At 42.1% G+C, this 21,086-nt stretch overlaps 1 protein-coding gene across 20 annotated transcripts in view; it reads left to right on the plus strand.

Annotated features, from left to right (window-relative positions):
• RFX2 (regulatory factor X2) overlaps positions 1 to 21,086 on the plus strand; it is a 104,841-nt gene that overhangs the window by 45,670 nt on the left and 38,085 nt on the right. For 6 of the 20 annotated variants that reach the window (XM_038384262.2, XM_043502731.1, XM_038384266.2 and 3 more), the window contains exons 2-5: positions 5,725 to 5,837; positions 9,921 to 10,010; positions 10,779 to 10,858; positions 13,077 to 13,167. In XM_038384262.2, coding sequence (XP_038240190.1) covers positions 5,733 to 5,837; positions 9,921 to 10,010; positions 10,779 to 10,858; positions 13,077 to 13,167 — 366 coding nt within the window. In that variant the 5' untranslated portion in view covers positions 5,725 to 5,732. Of the gene's footprint in view, positions 1 to 5,724; positions 5,838 to 9,920; positions 10,011 to 10,778; positions 10,859 to 13,076; positions 13,342 to 21,086 lie in introns of all 20 variants that reach the window. The other 14 variants (XM_038384253.2, XM_038384254.2, XM_043502722.1 and 11 more) reach the window with 5 other exon arrangements.

A 21,086-nucleotide genomic window follows, 5' to 3' on the forward strand; every position in this document is an offset into this window, starting at 1 on the left:
TAGACAGTCAAGTGCAGGATCAGGGCTAAATTTACCTTTTTGTTTTTGTTTTTAAGCCTGGAAATTGGTAGAGAGTGGGGTTTCCCTTGTTGCAAAGTTAAAATAGACATGCCTGGGGAAAGCTAGGAAAGTAGTATTTATTCCTGAGCAGCCTATTTTTACTTTTATTTTTTCCTCACTGCAACGCTGACTGTGGAAAGTATTTTGAAACACTCATCTTTGTTTTCCCAGCTTTTTAAGGCACGCCCAGACGAGATGGATTAAAATCAACAAGACCAATCATACTAAGGCAGTGTGATTTATGAATTAAACAGTAAAAATTGGAATGTATGAAATTGCCCTGTGTCAGCAATTTTCAATGTTATTTAATATTACTAGTCTTTCTCTAATGCTTTTGAGTGTTAACATTCTGAGGTGGATACTTTAGAAACACCTTAGATAGGAAACTAATTTTCAGTTTTTTCATTACAAATGGGAAAGCTGAGACATAGGAGAGGGGAAATGACTTGTTCAAGGTCAAAAAGCAAGTTGATGGTAGAACCAGAAATAGAACCCAGAAGTTACTAGCTTTTTCTGTATTTGCTTTCCTGTCACTGCTGTTTGCCTGGATACCAAGATAGCTGTGTGTAAACAGAAGGTTTCCAGAGTACAGCAGCCTCCTGCATCTGCCTTATTCATTTAATGATGTTGCAATCCAGAGTTTAGACCTTTCCAATCACTTCCATAGTGGTGAACTGTGATGTCACAAGCATGGTATTGTTGGATCACCAGAGTTTTAAAGCTTGCCTTAATCTGAAAATGAATATTTTTTAAAAGGCCCCTTCTTACTACAGAGTTGTGCCCCATGTGAGCGCTCATAATCCGGTCTGCTGACTTTACTGACAAAAATAATTGACTTCTTTTACTCTTCTTAGACATACAAGAGCCAACACAGCTGAGAGAGTCAGCTTTGGATTCTATTTCTCCTTATGCATCATCAACTGATTGGAATTACAGTCGTTAACAAATCATTTTCACCTGTACAAATCTATTGAGACAAATGGGATTGCACAGGTGTCACTTCATTAGTTGGCTACCAGGGTCCATTGACCACTTTTAATAGTTCTGTTACTCTTTTGTGCTGATAGCTAACTTCATCGTCCTCCTGATATCAAGGTCATATGGCCAATGTGACTTGGCTATGTGCATCTTTCTATTCTTTATGCCAAATATAATAAGGATAGTAGCAAAATTTTGCATCATTGACATAGCAGAACTTACATTTGAGCAACTGAGTCTGCATTAGGAGCAATTGATCTAGAATGCCATGGAATTGGTGCGCTGAGGACAGGTCAGAAACCAGACCGAGGGATAAAGCAAGTCCCTTTATAACTTGTAGCAAGCATCAGTTTCATAGCAGTGAGCAGAATTTCCAAAGTGCTAGGCGAGAAGTTAGCAGCTGTGCTGTTGACATAAATCAGGGTGGTGCACCTAAGACAAGGCTCTTCACTTTAACACTCAGGCTTTGTCTACACTGGGAAATGGTGTTCCGACACTGACAGATAAATTCCTTCCGTTGGTATAGGCTGCGACTACACTAGCAGGCTGGGCTAGCAAAGTTATGCCAACAAACCTATGCCAGTAGAGGTTCAATAGTGTAGACATAGCATTAGCTCTAAATGACGGGGTGGTGGGGAGGGGGCTTTCAATGGCATAAATGGGAGTTGCGTATCCAGCCTCTATTGACTTTCAGTGGAAATTGGGTGCTTGACTCCTATTTGTGCCTCTGAAAATCTCCTCTTTGGCGCTTGATGTTGTGCTCCTTGCCACTGCTCTGGAACAGTCAGCTCCCCTGAGTGCAAATGTCCTCCCAAGATACAGGGCAACATTGTATACAGCTCTTCAGAGAGTAGGAGTCATTACCGAGTGTAGGAGTTCTGTTTATGTTCTAGGCTTGTCAGCAGCACAAGTGAATCTTAGCAGAAGGCATAAACACATTTGCCTCTTCCGTTCCCAAGAAGCATGGAACAGCTTTGAAGGAAGGTGGAAATTATCCAAGGAGGTTTTCACTCAATTAAAAAAAAATCACTATGTAAAATGTCATTCTGGGGCTCCAAATCACATTTGCTCAGTTTTACATATCAATGGCCTTTCTAATGGCCAGTGCTGCAAACTTCACTTGGGATCTGAAAATCCAGCTGGGTTCTCTGTGTTTATGGCATCATCATCAGTAGTAAGGAGTCTGCAATTGTAACAAATCTGACAATGTTGATGATGCAAGTGTGAGAAAATAAGATCCAGCTCCCATCCCTTTAGGATTTTCAGGGTCACTGGATGAGAAAAACTTGTCAGTAAAAGTGAGTACATGTGATTTGAAGGCGCAGGGAGAAGCAGATATTTGAGATGGTGCCACTTTCACATGGTTCCTCTTACAACTGTAGCTTCACTTTGTAAATCTCTCTTATAGACCAGGTGCTTCAGGATCTGACCCTGCCAAGGTCCTGAGCATCCCTTGCAAGCATCAGGCTCATAGAGGGCAATTTGATATTGGAGCAACATACTACTACTACTACTACTACTACTACTACTACTACTACTCTTGAGATGTAGTCTCATACAGCACTGTGAAAAGCCCTTAGGAAAAATGGAAATGAGAAAAAGGTGCATTTGTGATCCTACTGCATTATAATGGAGCTCACAAATGAGATTTTCTTCTCCTTGAGGCAGTTTATTCCTCTGTTTATATTAATGTATACATTTACCTTCTTCGCCAAATGTCTTGTGCTGGCCACCTGTTTACTTGCAAATAATGTGGGCCCCAGGACTAGTACAGATGTACAGCTATTCCTTAACTTCGGGGAGAGAATTGTTCTTTTATATATATAAATTTGTCACATTGTACTGATGCAACTGGAATCTTTTTATAAATAATTTTTTTTTTAGATACATTTCAAAAATACATTCAGCCAGTGAGGCAAAGCAGCAGATATTTGATATAATGGAGTTGTATGTAGAATTGCCAACTTTCTATTGACACACAAAACCAAACACCTGAGCCCCCCTCCCCCTCCCTCGGTGGCTCGCTCTCCCCCACCCTCACTCACTCTCACTGGGCTGGGGCGAGGGGTTGGGTTGCAGGAAAGGGTGAGGGCTCTAAAAGGGGTTGCAGGCTCTGGAGTGGAGCCAGAAATGAGGGGTTCAGGGCGTGGGAGGGGGCTCCAGGCTGGGGCAAGGAGTTGGGGTGCGGGAAGGGGTGAGGGCTCTGGCTGGGAGGTGTAGGCTCTGGGGCGCAGGAGGGGGCTCTGGGTTGGGGGGCTCAGGGCTAGGGTGCAGAAGGGGGTATGGGCTCTGGGCTGGGGGTGCGGACTCTGGGAGGGGCCAGGGATGAGGGGTTTGGGGTGCACGAGAGGGCTCTGGGTTTGGAGGTGCTCAGGGCTGGAGCAGGGGGTTGAGGCTCGGGGTTGGGGTGCGGGCTTACCTCGGGTGGCTCCCAGTCAGTGGTACAGTGGGGGGTCTAAGGCAGGCTGCTTGCCTATCCTGGGGCACCACGCTGTGCCCCAGAAGCAGACAGTAGGTCCAGCTCCTAGGCAGGGTGGGGACAGAGGGAGGGGCAGGACACTCTGCGGCATGTGTGGCTCTCACCTGCAGACACCAGCTCCCCCCAGCTCCCATTGACCAGGAATTGGCTAATGGGAGTGCGGAACCGGTGCTTGGGCAGGGGCAGTACACGGAGACCTGTAGCCCCCCTGCCTAGGAGCCGGACCTGCTGGTCGCTTCCAGGGCACAGTGTGGGGCCCCAGGACACGTAGGGACTAGCCTGCCTTGGCTCCGGAGCACCACCGATCGGACTTTTAACGGCCCAGTCGGTGGTGCTGACCAGAGCCACCAGGGTCCCTTTTCGATCAGGTGTTCCGGTCAAAAACCGGACAGCAGGTCACCCTAGTTGTATGCAGACCTATTCTGTGCACTGTTCCCAAGGAGAATGGAGGGTATATATGACTTGATGCCTAGGAAGAGGATATGAACTATGATGCAGAATATGACTTGGCTTTCTCTTGATTTTTCTGCAGTATTTGGTTCTTGGTCCTTTAGCTGTGTTTTGAGCAGTGAGCCGAGAATATGTTGTTCCTGTATCTCCTGTCTTGTCCTGTCCCTGTCCAGGAGAAGCATAGAAGAGAAAATGACTCACAAGCTGTTTGGGGCTGGGTGGAGTAGAGAGAAAAAACATGATTGCGCAGGGTCAGAGCTGGTTAAAAAAATGGAAAAATAACTCTGAAAAATATTGAAGTTTGTTCTGTTTTGACCACACAAAATGGAAACATCTCTTGTTCAGTTCTCCAACTATTTTAAATATTCAGTGTCCCCCTCCCTGCTTTCCTTTTTTCCTCTTTGTCATGGAGTGCAATAAGATGAATAATATCCAGAGTTTTGGATTTTTACCTCCATTTTCATTTTTTTTCCTTTGCCTCAAACTTTTTTTTCCCAAAGTTGAGGACGTTTTGAAAAGTGAGTGTCAGACAGAAAGATCTAAATAAAGGGAAAGAATGAAAGAGTGTTTCTGTGTAAAGAGACTCCAGAAGTCTTCATTCTGTTGCATTCAGTGGCAAAAGGGGAAGAAGAGAGAAAAAACAAAACCTCAAGATTTGGAATTTCTAAACCTTTGGTTTTGATAAGAAACCAGAAAGGGAGCGTGAGTGTGGGGTTTTTTATTTGTTTATTTTAAGCTTTCAGTTTAGAGATAAAAGATCACTTTGTATTTTTTTTTTTTTAAACAAAATTTGCTCTAGTCAGAGTATCCCCACCATTGCAGTTGGGGATATTACTGTTCAACGCTGCATGGTCTAACACAGTGGTTCTCAACCAAGGGGTACATGTACCCCTGAGGGTGTGCAGAGCTCTTCCAGGGCGTACATCAACTCCATCTAGAGATTTGCCTAGTTTTACAACAGGCAATATAAAATGCACTAACGAAGTCCGTACAAACTAAAATTCCATATAGACAATGACTTGTTTATACTGTTCTGTATACTATACATTGAAATGTAAGTACAATATTTATATTCCAATAGATTTATTTTATAATATGGTAAAAATGAGTCAGCCATTTTTCAGTAATAGTGTGCGGTGACACTTCTGTATGTTTGTCTGATTTTTGTAAGCAAGTAGTTTTTAAGTGAAGTGAAACTTGGGGTATGCAAGACATTAGACTCCTGAGAGGGTACAGTTATCTGGAAAGGTTGAGAACTAGTGCTCTAACACACTGTGTCGTGGTTACATTGCTGGGAATATAATAAAGTTGTTTGGCACTTGGCTTTGTTTAAACACTTTAGAGGTAGCTAAATATGCTAAGACCAGGTTGGAAAGAAATTGTATTTCTTGTTCTTCGAGTGTGCTTCTGTCCCAGTGAGGAGTAGCTGCACTTCTGCTATGACACAATAATTTCCCAATGCTATTTTTTGTTGTTGTTGTTGTTACATTTATATTCAGAAACACATTTTCTGCTCCTTCCCTTTCCTTCTCTTTCGGTGGAACAATTGTGTAAATTTATCTTAATATAATACATCAGTAATATTAGAACCAAAACTAAAAAGAATCCTCCAAGTAGGGTGGTTGTTACCTTTCTCTGACAGGTCATAGACCTTCTACTGGGATTTTATTCTTTTGGACTCTGATTACTTTTCTTTGAGAACTGTAAATTAGTGCAGTTGTCTCTTCTCTATCTGATCTCCTCTGTGCTCTCTCTAGCAGTGAGCATGCAGAATTCAGAGGGTGGATCAGATTCAGCGACGTCTGTGGCACTGCATACTTCTGCATCTGCTCAAGCTCCAGTAGTGCAGCCAGTGCCAGCCTCCCAGCAGGTAACGTTGCTACAGCTGCACAGCTGTTAATGCTGTCTCCATGAAAAATAAACCTATTTTTAATGTAGAATATGCTTTAACTCTTGGCTCAAAGAATTTTGTTAAAAAATCAACCTAGAGAGAGAGAGAGAGTGTGTGTGTGTGTGTGTGTGTGTGTGTGTGTGTGTGTGTGTGTTGATGAAGCCTACCTAGATATGGCATTGATAAATGTTTGTAATAAAAACATACACTTTGATTTAAGGCATGAAACTTGGATTTTAATTTAGCCATGTTGCCAAGAAAACTCTTTCCTGCCAATTTGGTGTTTGTCCCATTTCAGTGTCCTGATGTCATTATTTGATGCGTCAATAAATGCAATAAAGATGCAAATTGTACCACATTGTTTAAAAAGGCATCTCCTGGAGTTGAAAGATGTATCAAAATCAGCAGAATTTGTGTGTAAATCAGAAAAAAACCCATAATGGGGTTTTTTGGAAGGGAGGGGGTGATTTTGGAGGTATTTTCTTCACTTTTTGAGTGTGTATTGCTTTGACACATTTACATACATATAACATGTTTGAAAGTTTTTGTGATACTAGAAATATTGGGTTCTAATTTCAATCTGTGAATGAAAATTGTATTTTGAGAATATTAAAGGGAAGTGATGAGAAAATTGAGGGTCCATTTATGTCTCTTAGAGAACTCTGAGAAAGTTTTTATATAACTGTTCAGAAAGGATGTGGAACAGGTGGAAGGATGGAGTGATTGATTGGAGAGAGAGGTGTAGCTAGTGGGTAGAATCAACTATTATTGGATGTTGAAGAGGGGAGTGGATGGAGCTGGGAACTGCTTGGACACTTGGTTTGCTAGAATCTTGAAATTGCTGTGCCCAACTTGCAGAGTAGAGTGTGGTCCTGCTATAAAATTGGCCCGTTCATCATATTTTTTGATCTTCAGTGTTGATTTCACCAGAAGGTGGTTTCTCATTCTAACGATTAAAGGGTAGGAATATAATTAATACTGTCAACATGATTTAATGAAAAATAGCTCTTGTCAAGCAAACCTGACCTCATTCTTTGAGATTACAGGTTTGGTTGATAAAGGTAACTGCGTAGATTAATTTCAGAGTAGCAGCTGTGTTAGTCTGTATCCGCAAAAAGAAAAGGAGGACTTGTGGCACCTTAGAGACTAGGAAATTTATTAGAGCATCAGCTTTCATGAGCTACAGCTCACTTCATCAGATGCGTACCATGGAAAATATAGTGGGGAGATTTTATATACACAGAGAACATGAAACAATGGGTGTTACCATACACACTGTAACGAGAGTGATCAGGAAAGGTGAGCTATTTACCAGCAGGAGAGCGGGGAGTAGGGGGGAGAAACCTTTTGTAGTGATATCAAGGTGGGCCATTTCCAGCAGTTTACAAGGACAGTAGGAGGGGAAATAAACAAGGGGAAATAATTTTACTTTGTGTAATGACACATCCACTCCCAGTCTTTATTCAAGCCTAAGTTATAATAAATGTTTGTATGGCATTGACATAATGTCACACAAAATTCTGATTTAAAAAATTAGCATGGTAGAATGTCAATCAAGCACACATTAAAATGATCAAGAACTGGCCAACTGACATCTCAAAAGTAGTTGTCAATAGGGAATCATCATCAAAAAGTGGGGTTGTTTTCTAGAGGAATCTGTTCTAGATGCGACACTCTTCCACATTTTCATCAGTTGCAGAAATAAATATAAAATCACTGCTGATAAAACTTGTGGATGACACAAAGACTGGGGGAGTAGTAAACCATGATGAGGACAGGGCAGTCATACAGAGCCATCTGGATTGCTTGTGGGCCCGTTCGAACAAAATGCGTTTTAATACAGCCAAGGCAAAGGAACACAGAATACAGGTCATACCTACAGAATGGGGAACTGTATCCTAGAAAGCACTGACTCTGAACAGGATTTAGGGGTGACAGTGGACAAGCAACTAAACATGAGCTCCCAGTGTGATGCTATGGTCCTTCAGTGAATTAAGAGGGGAATAGTAAGTAGGAGTAGGGAGGTGATTTTTGCCTCTGTATATGGCATTGGTGAGACCAATACTGTTTACACTTTCGCTGTCCATATTTTTTAAAAGGATTTTGAAAAATGGGAGGGGATGGGGAAAAAAGAGCCACAAAAATTATTTGGGGGCTAGAGAAAAGGTCTTAGAGACCGCAGAGTTCAGTCTCTTTAGTTTATCAAAAAGAATGAAGTGACAAAATAAATGTATAAATGCCTTCACCAGGAGAAAATACGGGGTGCTAAAAGGCTCTTTAGTCTAGCAGAGAAGAGTAGAACAAGAACCAATAGCTAAAAGCTGAAGCCAGACAAATTCAAATGATAAATAAGATAAAAATTGATGAAGGTGATTAACCATTGGAACAAGTTACCAAGGGAAGTGGTGGATTCTCCATTTCTTAATGTCTTCGGATTAAGACTGGATGCCTTTCTGGAAGGTATACTTTAGCCATATGTATATTATGCCTTGTTCAAACACACGTTATTGGGCTCAACACGGGGTAACTGGGTGAAATTTAATGGCCCATGATATGCAGCAGGTCAGACGAGATGATCTGCTGATCCCTTCTGTTTGAATCAAGTGTTTGTGTGGAGTGAAGTAACGAAAACAGATGACTCTTCTTAAGTAAAATGTAAACTTTGTCAAAAGTCCACCAGCAAGATAGAAAAGAATCATGCTTCTCTTGAAAAAGTCTAGTAAATCAGTTTATTCAGATTAATTTAGTAGCCTTTTGACCCTGAAGAAAAATTGCTTATTAAAGGAATAGCAGAATATTGCTCTGGAGGAGCAGAATATTTAGTTTGATCCTGGAACATCGATTTTGGATACCACAGATGTCATCGAAAGATACCCACGCTAAAAATTTACATTCCTCTTCCAGGCCTTCCAGCAGCTCTTCAACATTAGTTTCTTTCTAAAGCAATCTCTGTTCATCATCAACAGTCCAAATATGTCACAGGTCAATCTGTGATTATGCCATTAAGAACAACTGAAAGGCAAAGACTTAAAGGTTTCAACTTCTTATCAATTTATTTTATGCTAACATCACCTTTAATGTAGCACAAAAAGAGCAATTTGAAGAAGTGATTGAAGTAATTTGCCCTGGACAATCTCCTCCAGACAGACTTAAACTTGTAGACCCACTTCTAGATTCTGCAAATGAATAACGAGAGAGAAAAAATTAAAGAAAGCAGTAGGAAAATCAACTTTGACATTAGTGTACGATGGTTGTTAGAACATGGCAAATTTATGCAATAATGGCTTCAAGGATCCAGAATTAAAAATGGCATTTCAATTAATGTTATTGGCTCTACATCTGAAAAGAGAGAATTCAGACAGGGTTAGTGCTCATCATGGCACTGAATGGAGATCAATATATGTATTTGCTTTGTTCCTTGTAGGGATTATTGCAGAAGTGAACTTTGAAAAAGGGTAGTGGCCTGGGGTAGTAGCTTCTGAAGAGTTTTCCCTGCATAGGAGAAATGCAGGCATGGGGAAAGATGCAGAGATTTTCCACAATAGTTGTGGTTGACCTTTTTGTTTTAAGACCTGCTTTTATTAAGCAACCAGTTTCTGCTATTCCCTGGGGTGGCTGCTTAAACCAAGTTTCACTTTAAAGATGCAAAAAGAAAAGGAGTACTTGAGGCACCTTAGAGACTAACAAATTTATTAGAGCATAAGCTTTCGTGAGCTACAGCTCACTTCATCGGATGCATTTCAAATGCACTTTAAAGATGGGCCTAGCCAAACCATTTGGATCCACATCTCAACTCTCCCCAAGTTTAAGGTATTGGGTTTGGGCCCATGTCCAATTTAACTGAAGTTTAGACTAAATGGAATATGTGTGGAGGCTTTAAGGAGAGGGAATATGTGTGGGTATAGCCATAAAGTATGATAGATCTGCTGCCTGTATTTGGGGATTTGGAGCAAATCCTCTAGTATGTGTATTGCAGAAAATGGCCTTGCCAGAATGGGGTGTTCTGGATCTAACTGTAACACTGGATCTAAATGCACATTTCTCTTTTTTTTATTTTTTCAGAGGATTTTGGTTCAAACAACAAGCTCTTCTCCCAAAGGAGCACAGATGCAGCAGATCTCCATTCCCAGAGTTCAGCAGGTCTCACAGCAGGTAATATCAATGGAGTGGGGGACCAAATGCTATTGCAAACACAACCTGCAAACACAACCTGCAGCCTTTCCCTTACCCCATTGTCCAGCATGGGCTGCTTGAAACTATATAGGCTATCTCTTTAATCAATTAAAATGTGGATTTTTTTCTAGAACAGTGTCTGACCAGAGAACTTGATATGGCAGGGAGAGCCATTTCCTCCGTCCTTTCATGTGATTATTTCTTATTTTAGACTGATGATAAAGGAGACTCTCTCAAGGTTGTTTAAGGTTTAAAATCAAATTCTCCTAGGCACCTCTCTTGCATCAGGTTTCACTTTATAGAGTCTAGAGAGAGATTTATTTTAAAATTATTTTTATAAATATTAAAAAATTATTGCACTCTTCTGTAAAGATTACTGTCTAGAGCCAATTGTTTTTTAAAAAAATCCTGACTTGCATACACATAGTAGGCCCAAACAAGTAGTTGTGCTGACAAAGTGTGTGTTTGCATGTACAGAAAGGATGGGTATGAGAAGAGTGTTGTCTATGCAAAAAATGCCCATGTGTATTTTAGTTGTGTGAACTTTGATGTCAAATTTTAAAAAATGAGGCCTTTAAAAAAATAAATACATTCCAAAAATAGGACAAATATAAAGTTAAAAGTTAATATTCATTCTTAAACAGCTTTGAGTGCCCTTTTAATGCTAATTGCTTGTGTGTGTAGTATCGTCCATTACTGCTTGTCAATAATTCATCTATAAACCCAGCATTGTCACATGTGTTTTAGGTTCAAACTGTGCAGCATGTGTACCCAACCCAGGTCCAGTATGTGGAAGGAGGAGAGGCTGTCTACACCAATGGAACAATGTAAGAATCTCTATCATTCACATTACTAGGGCCAATAAATGCCAGCCTGACAGATGTAAAAGTTCATTTTGCTTTCTTTGAGAGACAGAGCACAATTGTGTCTGCCCTGAAAGGTGGAGAGAGAGTACACAAAAAGCCTTATTCTCCACTTCATACACCCACCTTGCAGCTTGGTACAGTGTCAGCCCTTACACTTGCCCTGTAACTAGGTTTGCTCCATTCTAGTGCTCCTGCAGGCAGTAGCTCCCATAAAGGGGAGAGTGAGCAAGAGGACAAGCAGCATGCACTACCCTGTTTAATGGGTGTGGCAGTGGCCATACTGCTTCTTTGATGCTGGAGGCATTGTGTGTGTATGAGACACAATTCTTCAAGGAGATCCCACCCTAAACCACATGAAGCTCACTCTATGGGCTGGTCTACACTATTGCGTTAAATGGATCTAACTTATTCAACTTCAGTTACATGAATAACGTAACTGAAGTCGCCTTTGTTAGATCCACTTACCACGGTGGCTACACTATGCTGTGTCGATAGGAGAACGTCTCCCATCAACTTCCCTTACACTTCTCGGGAGGTGAAGTATGCACATCAATGGGAGAGTGCTCTCCCATCGATTTAGCATGTCTTCACCAGACCCCCTAAATCGACACTCGCTGCATCAATTGCAGCAGTGCTATCTACTGGTAAGTGTAGACATGCCCTATGTAAGCGGATCCTATATTCCTTCTCCAAACCCTTTTGTATTTGTTAGGAAGCTGGGGTTTTAAAAATGGAAACTCCACATAAATGAGAGACCATTTTAATTGGAAGGAAGGTCCTTTCTAGGGTTTTCTCTTCTCCACTTGAAAGCCTCTTTGTGTCCTTTCCCCCTGGGAATTGTGGGTTACTACTTGTTCTGTCTTTCTGTGGCGCTCCCAGCTTTGTTGGGATGTCGCCATGTCCTGAAAATCTAGCTGGACTGTAACAAGGGCCAAAACAACTCTCTTAGCCCAGGAAATATCTTCATGCAGCACCATCACATTGCATTACCTTGTATTTGTTCCACGTCATGCGAGAGTGCCTCGCTGGACAGACTTGTAAGAGTAGAGACCCTGGGTCTCAATGTTGCTCTGAGTATAGATGACATTGGTTCTTACCCATCTTGCCCTTCTCTTGAGCATGACTGGATTCTCTGGCACTGGCACTTCCACTAGACTTCTTGGCTAGTTCCTGAAACTTATTATCAGAGATGGTCTCCCCCCCCCCCCCCCACACACAGCCACCCTCCAAAAAAGCCAATTTTTGTCACGAGAAATTTTAAAAAACAACCTTTTCCTGCAATTTTGTGTAAAAATATTTCCGTTTTTCAATGGAAAACCAAAAGAGGAAAAAAAAATCAATTTCTACTTTTTCAATGAAAAACTGAAACATTTCAACCAAAATGAAAAATTTGGGCAAAAGCTTTACTTTTGGACAAAAAGCCATATTTATTGGAAAAAAATATTTTGATGAGAAACTTTCAACCAGCTCTATTTACCACAGCTTCTTGAGCAATAAAGGTAACATTTTCAAAAGACCTAAATGACTTAAAAATGTCAGTCTCGTTTTCAGAAGGGACTTAGGCACTTTGGCACCTCAGGCCAGTTCTACGATAGAAATTTTTGCTAGGATAGTAGTGTTAGTTAGGGTTTTGAAGTTTTGTTTTTGTGTTTTTAAAACAACATTTCTATACCAGAAAAAAGCCCTGGTATAGATGCAATTTTGCCAGTTTATCTTATTGGAATTGATACCGGAAAAAGCCCTCTTTTTTGCCTTTATATAAACTGTGTCTGTGCTGAGGGTTTGTGGGTAGCAAACATTTTTCAGGGTTGACTAGGCCTCAGTCTCATTTAGGTGTTTTTGAAAAATTTCCCTCATTTCTGAAGAGCCAGGCTGTCAGAAGGCTCCTTCTTGGGCCCTGGACCCTGTCTTGCTGTGACCAACATTCCACCTCTGACAAAGCAAATGTTCCAAAGGGCTCTGGCTTGAGGCCTGCTTCAGGGCTGTCATCGGAGAGATTAATGTTGTCAATTGACTTCTATATCTGAACTAAATTTCAATAGAGCAAATCCCGTCTGCAATGGAGTCGAGGCTTTTTAAAAAATTTACTGAATATCCCAGTGTGAGAGTGAAATTAGATATTTAAGCTCCTCTCCGTTCGTGTGTGCTTCACATCCTAACCGTATTGTTCCTTTGACAGCCGAGCCGCCTACTCCTACAACACCGAAGCTCAGATTTATGCCCCCAGCAGCGCAGCTTCCTATTTCGAACCGCAGGGAGGTGGAGCACAGGTGACTACAGTGGCATCCTCTCCTACAGCCATTCCCTCTCACAGCATGGTGGGCATCACTATGGACATTGGGGGAAGTCAGATCCTCTCCAGCTCGGGAGCCTATCTCATTCATGGGGGGATGGAAAACACTAGACACTCTCTGTCACTAACTTCACGGTCCTCTCCAGCAACGGTATGTAGCCCTGAAGGTATTGCCACTACAGGGCCAGGAATTGTAAGGACTTCAGAAAATAAATAAGATTTGTGTGTGTAATATATATAATATAACATGAATGAAAGGCAGAGAACACTTGCTGGTGTGGTGCAAGTGTTTTATTAGCATGAGCTTGGGATGTCTCATTACTCATGAGGTTAAGGGGTAACTTGATTATAGCCTCTAAGTATAGACATGGGGAAGAAATATTTAATAATGGGCCCTTTATTTTGGCAGAGAAAAGTATAACACAATCCAATTGCTGGAAGTTGAAGTTAGACAAATTCCAGCTGGAAGTAAGGTGTACATTTTTAACAGTGAGAGTAATTAACTGTTGGAACAATTCACCAAAGGTCGTGGTGCATTCCCCATCACTGATAATTTTTAAATCAAGATTGGATGTTTTTCTAAAAGATCTGCTCTGCTCTTGGAATTATTTTGGGATGTTTGGTGGCCTGTGTAATACAGGGGGTCAGACTAGATGATCACAATGATCCTTCTGGCCTTGGAATGTATGAGTCTATTGGTTTGTTAAGTAGATCATCTCAAACACATGTTGATAAAATCTTTATGCTGCCCTATGCCATCATGTAGTCTGTTTATGCCACACAGCAAATACAATTTCAGGATATTTTAGAGTTTTAAAAATTTTTTTTTATTGGGACTGTTTTTTTCGTGGTCCTCCACCTGTGAAGTCGTGCTGAGTTCTATGAGCCCAGCTGTGCTGGACGCAATGGGGTAAAAAAGTTTTTTTCTTTAATATTTAAAAATATCAGGGATGTTAGGTTAGAACTTTCCAGTCTTAAAAGCAAGTACTAATTGGGTGCTAATGTCCTGTTAGAACACCGGTCATCTCCCTTTCCAAATGGCTGGTGTGTGTGGGTGTGTATATATAAATATGTAAACTTTGTTACAAATGTATGTGGTTAGCACCCGCAACTTTGAGGAAAAATGAGAACCTCTAATTGGAGAACGCTCTTGAAAACGTGGCCAATAAAGTTCTCATTTCTAACCTTGCAGGGTTTTGAAATAGAAGACTTCAAATTTTTTTCATTTTCATGCCTAGAAGAGCTGCTGTTGATCCACAGCTGAATTTTGCTTGTTCTGGACCTTGGGTGGGAAATTCCACATTTCTGGAGAAAGAGGCGGAAACATTTCTCCGGCAGGTTGTTTTTGAGATGAAAGGGGAAAAGCCATCGTTGGAAGCTGTTAGGGTAAATGCCAGGTGGGACAGGAGTAGTAGGAATTCATTTAGCACAGGGATATCACTCCACCTATGTGGCCTTGTACATGTGTGTAAATGCATAATTTTAATTTCAGATGCATTGAAAAACAAAATACAGGGCCTTCTGCTTATTTTGATTGTCTGTCCTTGTCATTTTGAGACAAATAAGTGCTGATCTTGTCACCTGCCTGGGGATGTATCTTAGTCTGCAGAGCAACATGGGATTACTCATGTTGTCAGGTGCTCTGATGCTGTGGTGATGGGTACAGTATAAGAACCTTAATAGAATTAAATGTCAATAGCATCGTCTCACTAACAGGTCTAATTGCTGTAGCTGTCTTATGTTATGGGAGTTTTCTCAGCTTTCTCTCTTCTTTGGCTTCATTCAGGATTTAGGCTCCTTACTGTTGAGACAGACCAGCAGGAACAATTCCTACTCTAAATAGCTCACCTAGGAAGAAGAAACAACATATAATTTTTTAAAAAGTGAATATACATGTGAACTAGATTCACTGTAGGTAGCACAGCAGAGGTGGATCTTCGAAAGGGATGTAAATGTGGCCAGGATAGGAGCCTTGCAGATGGACCCAGGAAGGGAGCACTGCATATGGAGCAGCAAGGAAGAAAGCGCAGAAATGTTCATGTGGATGGTTGAAGGTAGGAAAATGAGTGTAGATGTGAACAACACAAAATGAGACAAGTGAAAATAAGTGGAGAGGACAGAGTTCCCTAGAAGTTTGAAAGTAATGAAAAGAAGCTTGAATTTCCTGCAATAGAAGGTGAGGAGCCAGCAGAAGGATTCAAAGAAAGGAGTGACCTGATCAAATTGATTATTAAGGAAAATGACTTTAGTTGCAACATTTTGTATAGACTGAAGAGAGGGCAGCATGGATGTTAAGGAGGCCAAAGAGGAAGATAGGATATAATGAGGCCCTGCATAAGAGATTCAGCTGTGGGGATGGAAAGAAAAAGGCAGCTCATGGTGATACTGAAGAGGAGGAAGCATCAGAATTTGGGTGTGGCCTGGGTGAATGGGAGAAGACCAGGAGGGGAGTGGTGCTGTCAACAGTAACAGAACAGGGGAAGATGAGTGTTTGGGAGGGGAGATGAATGAAGTTGACAGTGAGACATTCAAGCGGAGAGGACAAATTATCTTCATATGCAAAATCTGTGGTCAAGAGCCAGCAGTCCCAAACTGGTGATAGCATAAGGAATGTTTCTGGTCTTAACTTGATCTTTGCTGGTAAAGCCTACTGAAATCCTGGCAAAGGGTTTACTAGTAAAGATTTGTGTGAACCTAAAAAAGAAATAAGCATCTAAACCCGCCCCCCATAAGAATGGCCATACTTGGTCAGACTAATAGTCCATCTAGCCTGTCTTCTGGTGTGGTCAATGCCAGGTGCTTCAGAGGGAATGAACTGAACCGGTAATCATCAAGTGATCCATCCCCTGTCGCCCATTCCCAGCTTCTGGCAAACAGAGGCTAGGGACACCATCGCTCCCCATCCTGGCTAATAGCCATTGATGGACCTATGCTCCATGAACGTATCTAGTTCTTTTTTGAACCCTGTTATAGTCTTGGCCTTCACAACAGCCTCTGGCAAAGAGTTCCACAGGTTGACTGTACATTGTGTGAAGAAATACTTCCTTTTGTTTGTTTTAAACTTGCTGCCTGTTAATTTAATTTGATGACCCCTACTTCTTGTGTTATGAGGAGTAAATAACATTTCCTTATTTACTTTCTCCATGTCAGTCATGATTTTATAGACCTCTATCATATCCCCCCTTAGTCGTCTCTTTTCCAGAATGAAAAGTTCCAGTCTTATTAATCTCTCCTCATATGGAAGCTGTTCCATACTCCTATAATTTTTGTTGCCCTTTTCTATATCTTTTCCAATTCCAATATATCTTTTTTGAGATGGGGCAACCAGATCTGCATGCAGTATTCAAGATGTGGGTGTACCATGGATTTATATAGAGGCAATATGATATTTTCTGTCTTATTATCTATCCTTTTCCTAATGATTCGCAACATTCTGTTTGCTTTTTTGACTGCCCCTGCACATTGAGTGGATGTTTTCAGAGAACTATCCACAATGACTCCAAGATCTCTTTCTTGAGTGGTAACAACTAATTTGAATTTATCAACCTCTCTGCATGACTGTGATTATGGCTGGAATAGTGATCTTCTCCATGGTCTATAGCTAGCAGCTCTACCAGATGGGCTGAGAAGTAGGACTCGTATGAAGTCATATGATGATGCCTATTCTAGGAGAGGGGTGTTTGTGAATTCTGTGCTAGGAGAGGGTGTGTGTGTAATCAGATGTCCAGAGGCAGGACAGCCTGATGTTTTCATATCCATAGCTCCCCAGAACACTTCTCTTCCTCTGGTCCTTTCTGAGCCCTAGTAATCCAGATGATTTTAACTCTTTGCTCAGGAAACGGGTTTTGTATCCATTTTTACTCTCCGCCAATTAGTGAGTAGCAGTTAATAGATAACTGTCGTCACCTTGTACACCAGTGTTCATGATGTGAACCAGCAAAATCTTAAATAATGCATGTCTCTGGCTTGCCGGTTGACCTTTCTTGTTAAATAACAAAGATCTAGTTCCTCTCTATCCTGGGCTAGAGCTGGGATGGAGGGAGGGAAAGATACAGAAGCTGAGTTTCTTAAGGTGCTCTGCTGAACCACATTACCTTACACAACATATTTTTGGCGGCCTCAGAGTGCAGCCACCAACTCTTGCTGGTGGCCGCCCTGAGAATTTTTCCTAAAATACTTAATTAACTTTAGGAAAAACAAATAAATATGCACATAGACATGTCCAGATCATTAAAAAGAAAAGGAGTACTTGTGGCATCTTAGAGACTAACAAATTTATTAGAGCATAAGCTTTCGTGAGCTACAGCTCACTTCATCGGATTCAAATGCGTCCGATGAAGTGAGCTGTAGCTCACAAAAGCTTATGCTCTAATAAATTTGTTAGTCTCTAAGGTGCCACAAGTCCTCCTTTTCTTTTTGCGAATACAGACTAACACGGCTGCTACTCTGAAACCTGTCCAGATCATTGTAATTTATTTATGTAGGATTTTTTGCAGACTCAATAATACAAATAATGTGCAGTTGTCTCTGCTCTTTACTGGACCTAAACAGAATAGAAACAAAAATAAAGTGCTTTGCATGTTTTGATTTTTTTTAGATTGCTAGTTAATAATTCTACTACTGTGAAAAGTGATATTTGTATATTTGTTAATAGCGCTTTTCACAGCAGACTCACTCAGCCCTGGTATGCTGGGGGACAAAGTAAGCCCTGGATGAGGAGGTGGGTAAGGAGGCAGGGGGGCCAGGGGCAATGGGGGTCTGGAGGAGGCAGCGGGAGTTGAGGTGGTGCTGGGGAGTGAGTCCAGGGGTGGCGCCCCAAACCCTGTGGCTGGGGACAGAGCCATGCCGCGCCCACCACCCCAGGGCAGAAGCCTGAGCTGCACCACCCCTGGGAAGGTGGGGAACTCTCACTGATTGCCGGTTCCTACAGTATTTGTGGCTCTGGAAGGGGATAGGGACCAACCCCTGCAGGCAGCCCCAGGGGAGGAGCCACGACTTTGCTGCCCTTCCTTCTCTTCCGCCCCCCCCCCCCCCCAGCCCAGGAGGCTGTGGCCGCAAGAAAAGCTCCTGGTGGCCACATGCAGCCACAGTGGCATTTGAAAAAAGAAAAGGAGTACTTGTGGCACCTAAGAGACTAACAAATTTATTAGAGCATAAGCTTTCGTGAGCTACAGCTCACTTCATCGGATGCATTACAGAAACACTGCTTTAGGCTACAAAAGCCCTGTGTCAGCCCAAAGCAATTGATATTTCGAGTTGCCCAAACTTCAGTGTCCCTTCCACTAAAGTAGCAAATCATGGCGGGGGGGCTGTTGTCATTCTCATTAAAAGGACACACCTCAATGTGGGGCTCTAAATATATCTAGGCACTTCCTACCAGCTTCTTCTTTTTTTGTGGGGGGATATAAAACGTAGCATTCACACTTCTTTAGGGCTGTGTTTATTACTGCATGCCTATGAGAGAGACTTGCTGCTTGTCTCTGCATTATGTGGGTGCATACACAATGCAGATGCTCCGCTGTCTCCCTGTCTTGAACAGGGCAAGGAAACAGTGTCTTCTTATGACATTTTGAATCATTTCCTCAAGGCTACATCAGCAATCAGCCTGTGCTGAGGAGTTTTGGTTCTTCCCAGTTATCACAGGATGCTGGAGATGTTTCTTAGAAACATCTAAGTTTCTTAGTTCCTTGAAACTGGCCCTTTTTGAGCTAGATAGTATCTTGTTAAGCTAAAGAGCACAGTACCCTGAATACTTTGTACTGTATGTCACTGACTATTTCCTGAGTGGAAACAAAGGAATTTATTCTGCAGGGTAGTGTACAGGAGGGAGGGGACAACACCTAGGCACAGACATTGTGGAAACCACTTCTTTGGCTACTGAAGTAACCAGATCCATTCCACTCATTTAGGGTTCTGGCAGATTTAGGCTTTGAAAATGGGTATTGTTCTACTTTACCTTATGGCCACCTTCTATCTCCATTCAGATAACAAATGCAAGGCAACAAATGGAGCAAGCAGGCTGTCGGCAACATGGTAACACTTACACCTGCAGTTTCAAACCAGCGATGCTCTGCAGGGGTGATCCTGTAGAATTCTCTTTACCATACATCTGCTAAATGATGGCAGGTGCAGTATATGAGCCATCTTGGCCAACTCACTTTTGGGAAAGAGAATTTGTTAATGATGCCTGTTACCTGGATGTGTGTTGTTAGTTATTATGACAATGTGTGCCTTCTTATCCCATCGCCACTAATGGGCCATGAATAAGGCCCTACCAAATTCAAGGCCATGAGTCGTCACGGACCATGAAATCTGGTCTTTTGTGTGCTTTTACCCTATGCTATACAGATTTCACAGCAGAGACCAGTGTTTTTCAAACTGGGGGTCCTGACCCAAAAGGGAGTTGCAGGGGGGTTGCAAGGTTATTTTAGGGGATTGTGGTATTACCACCCTTACTTCTGTGCTGCCTTCAGAGCTTGGAGGCCGGAGAGTGGCAGCTGTTGGCCAGACACCCGGTTCTGAAAGAAGCACCCTGCAGGCAGCAGCGCAGAAGTAAGGGTGGCAATACCATACCAGGCCATCCTTCTGCACTGCTGCTGGTGGCAGCTCTGCCTTCAGAGCTGGGATCCCAACCAGCAGCCACCATTCACCAGCTGTCCAGCTCTGAAGGCAGCACTGCTGCCAGCAGAAGCGTGGAAGTAAGGGTAGCAGTACCGCAACCCCCCCCTACAATAACCTTGTGACCCCCACACAACTCCTTTTGTACAATTACAACACTGTGAAATTTCAGATTTAAATAGCTGAAGTAATGAAATTTATGATTTTTAAATTCCTATGACCACGAAATTGACCAAAATGGACCGTGAATTTGGTAGGGCCCTAGCTACAAATAATGAGTTGCTTGGGCCTTCTCTACTACTGCGTATGTAGGCGGGGAACTGGAGGGTGTATACCTGCCAAGACCTACGTTTGGGTCTTATTTGCTTCACTTGTAAACAACCAGTGCCCTCTGTCACTGACAGCTTATACAGCTCATGGAGCTGCATCCCTCTGTTACCAGGGTCACCAGTTGTTGCAGAAGATCTGAGAGCCCTCTGTCCAGGTCTTAGCTTATCATTTGTATGTATTTTGAGAGATTGATGGATAGTACTTGGCCTTGAAGGGCAAGGGAGAGGAGGGAACAAGATTTTATTTCTTTAGATTGTAACAAATTTTTCAGTGCCTCATGACCTCTTCCCCCCTCCCCTCCCCCACATTTGCCTTTAGTAACTTCTCTGGGTGTTGCGACCCATCAGTTGGGAAATACTGATTGAAATACTGTTTTCCTTCCCCAAATCCTGAAGAACTTTGCCACCTGGTTGGGGTGTTCCCTTTAGGAATGCTCAGAAAAAATGTTCTAGGAGATTTGGGCTCCTCTGCTGTCTGTGGTGGGAAAAGCAAAATACACCTTTAAGGAACAAAACGAAAACTGCAAAGCTGCTGTACAGACAGAACGGGCTATTGCTGAATAGATTGCCATCCCCAAAAGGAGCAGCTCTGACAATGAAAGGTGAACTGGCCTTTATGTCCACTATTGGGGGTCTGCCAGTTCTTGATCTGAATAATAGTCACCTATAATTACATAGCAGCTTTCATGCTGAATGCTTTACTACTGACTGTATAAAGGGGCTCCCCTGCCATTGGTTTGAAGCCAGCAACACTACACAGCAGTGTATTAAATGAGGAAATGAAGGATAACTTCTCTAATCGAATGCGCACGGATATCAAAGGAGGCAGAATGTAAATACTCAAGGTGGAATATCTGTTGGGTAGAGTGCCATGAGATCATGACCATGGATGGCTGAGACATTGGTTTAAACTCTCACCCAAGGGCTGACACCATTCTGCAACTCTGAT

Source organism: Dermochelys coriacea, chromosome 25, assembly GCF_009764565.3.
Source record: "Dermochelys coriacea isolate rDerCor1 chromosome 25, rDerCor1.pri.v4, whole genome shotgun sequence".
In the NCBI taxonomy this organism is placed as follows: Eukaryota; Metazoa; Chordata; order Testudines; family Dermochelyidae; genus Dermochelys; species Dermochelys coriacea.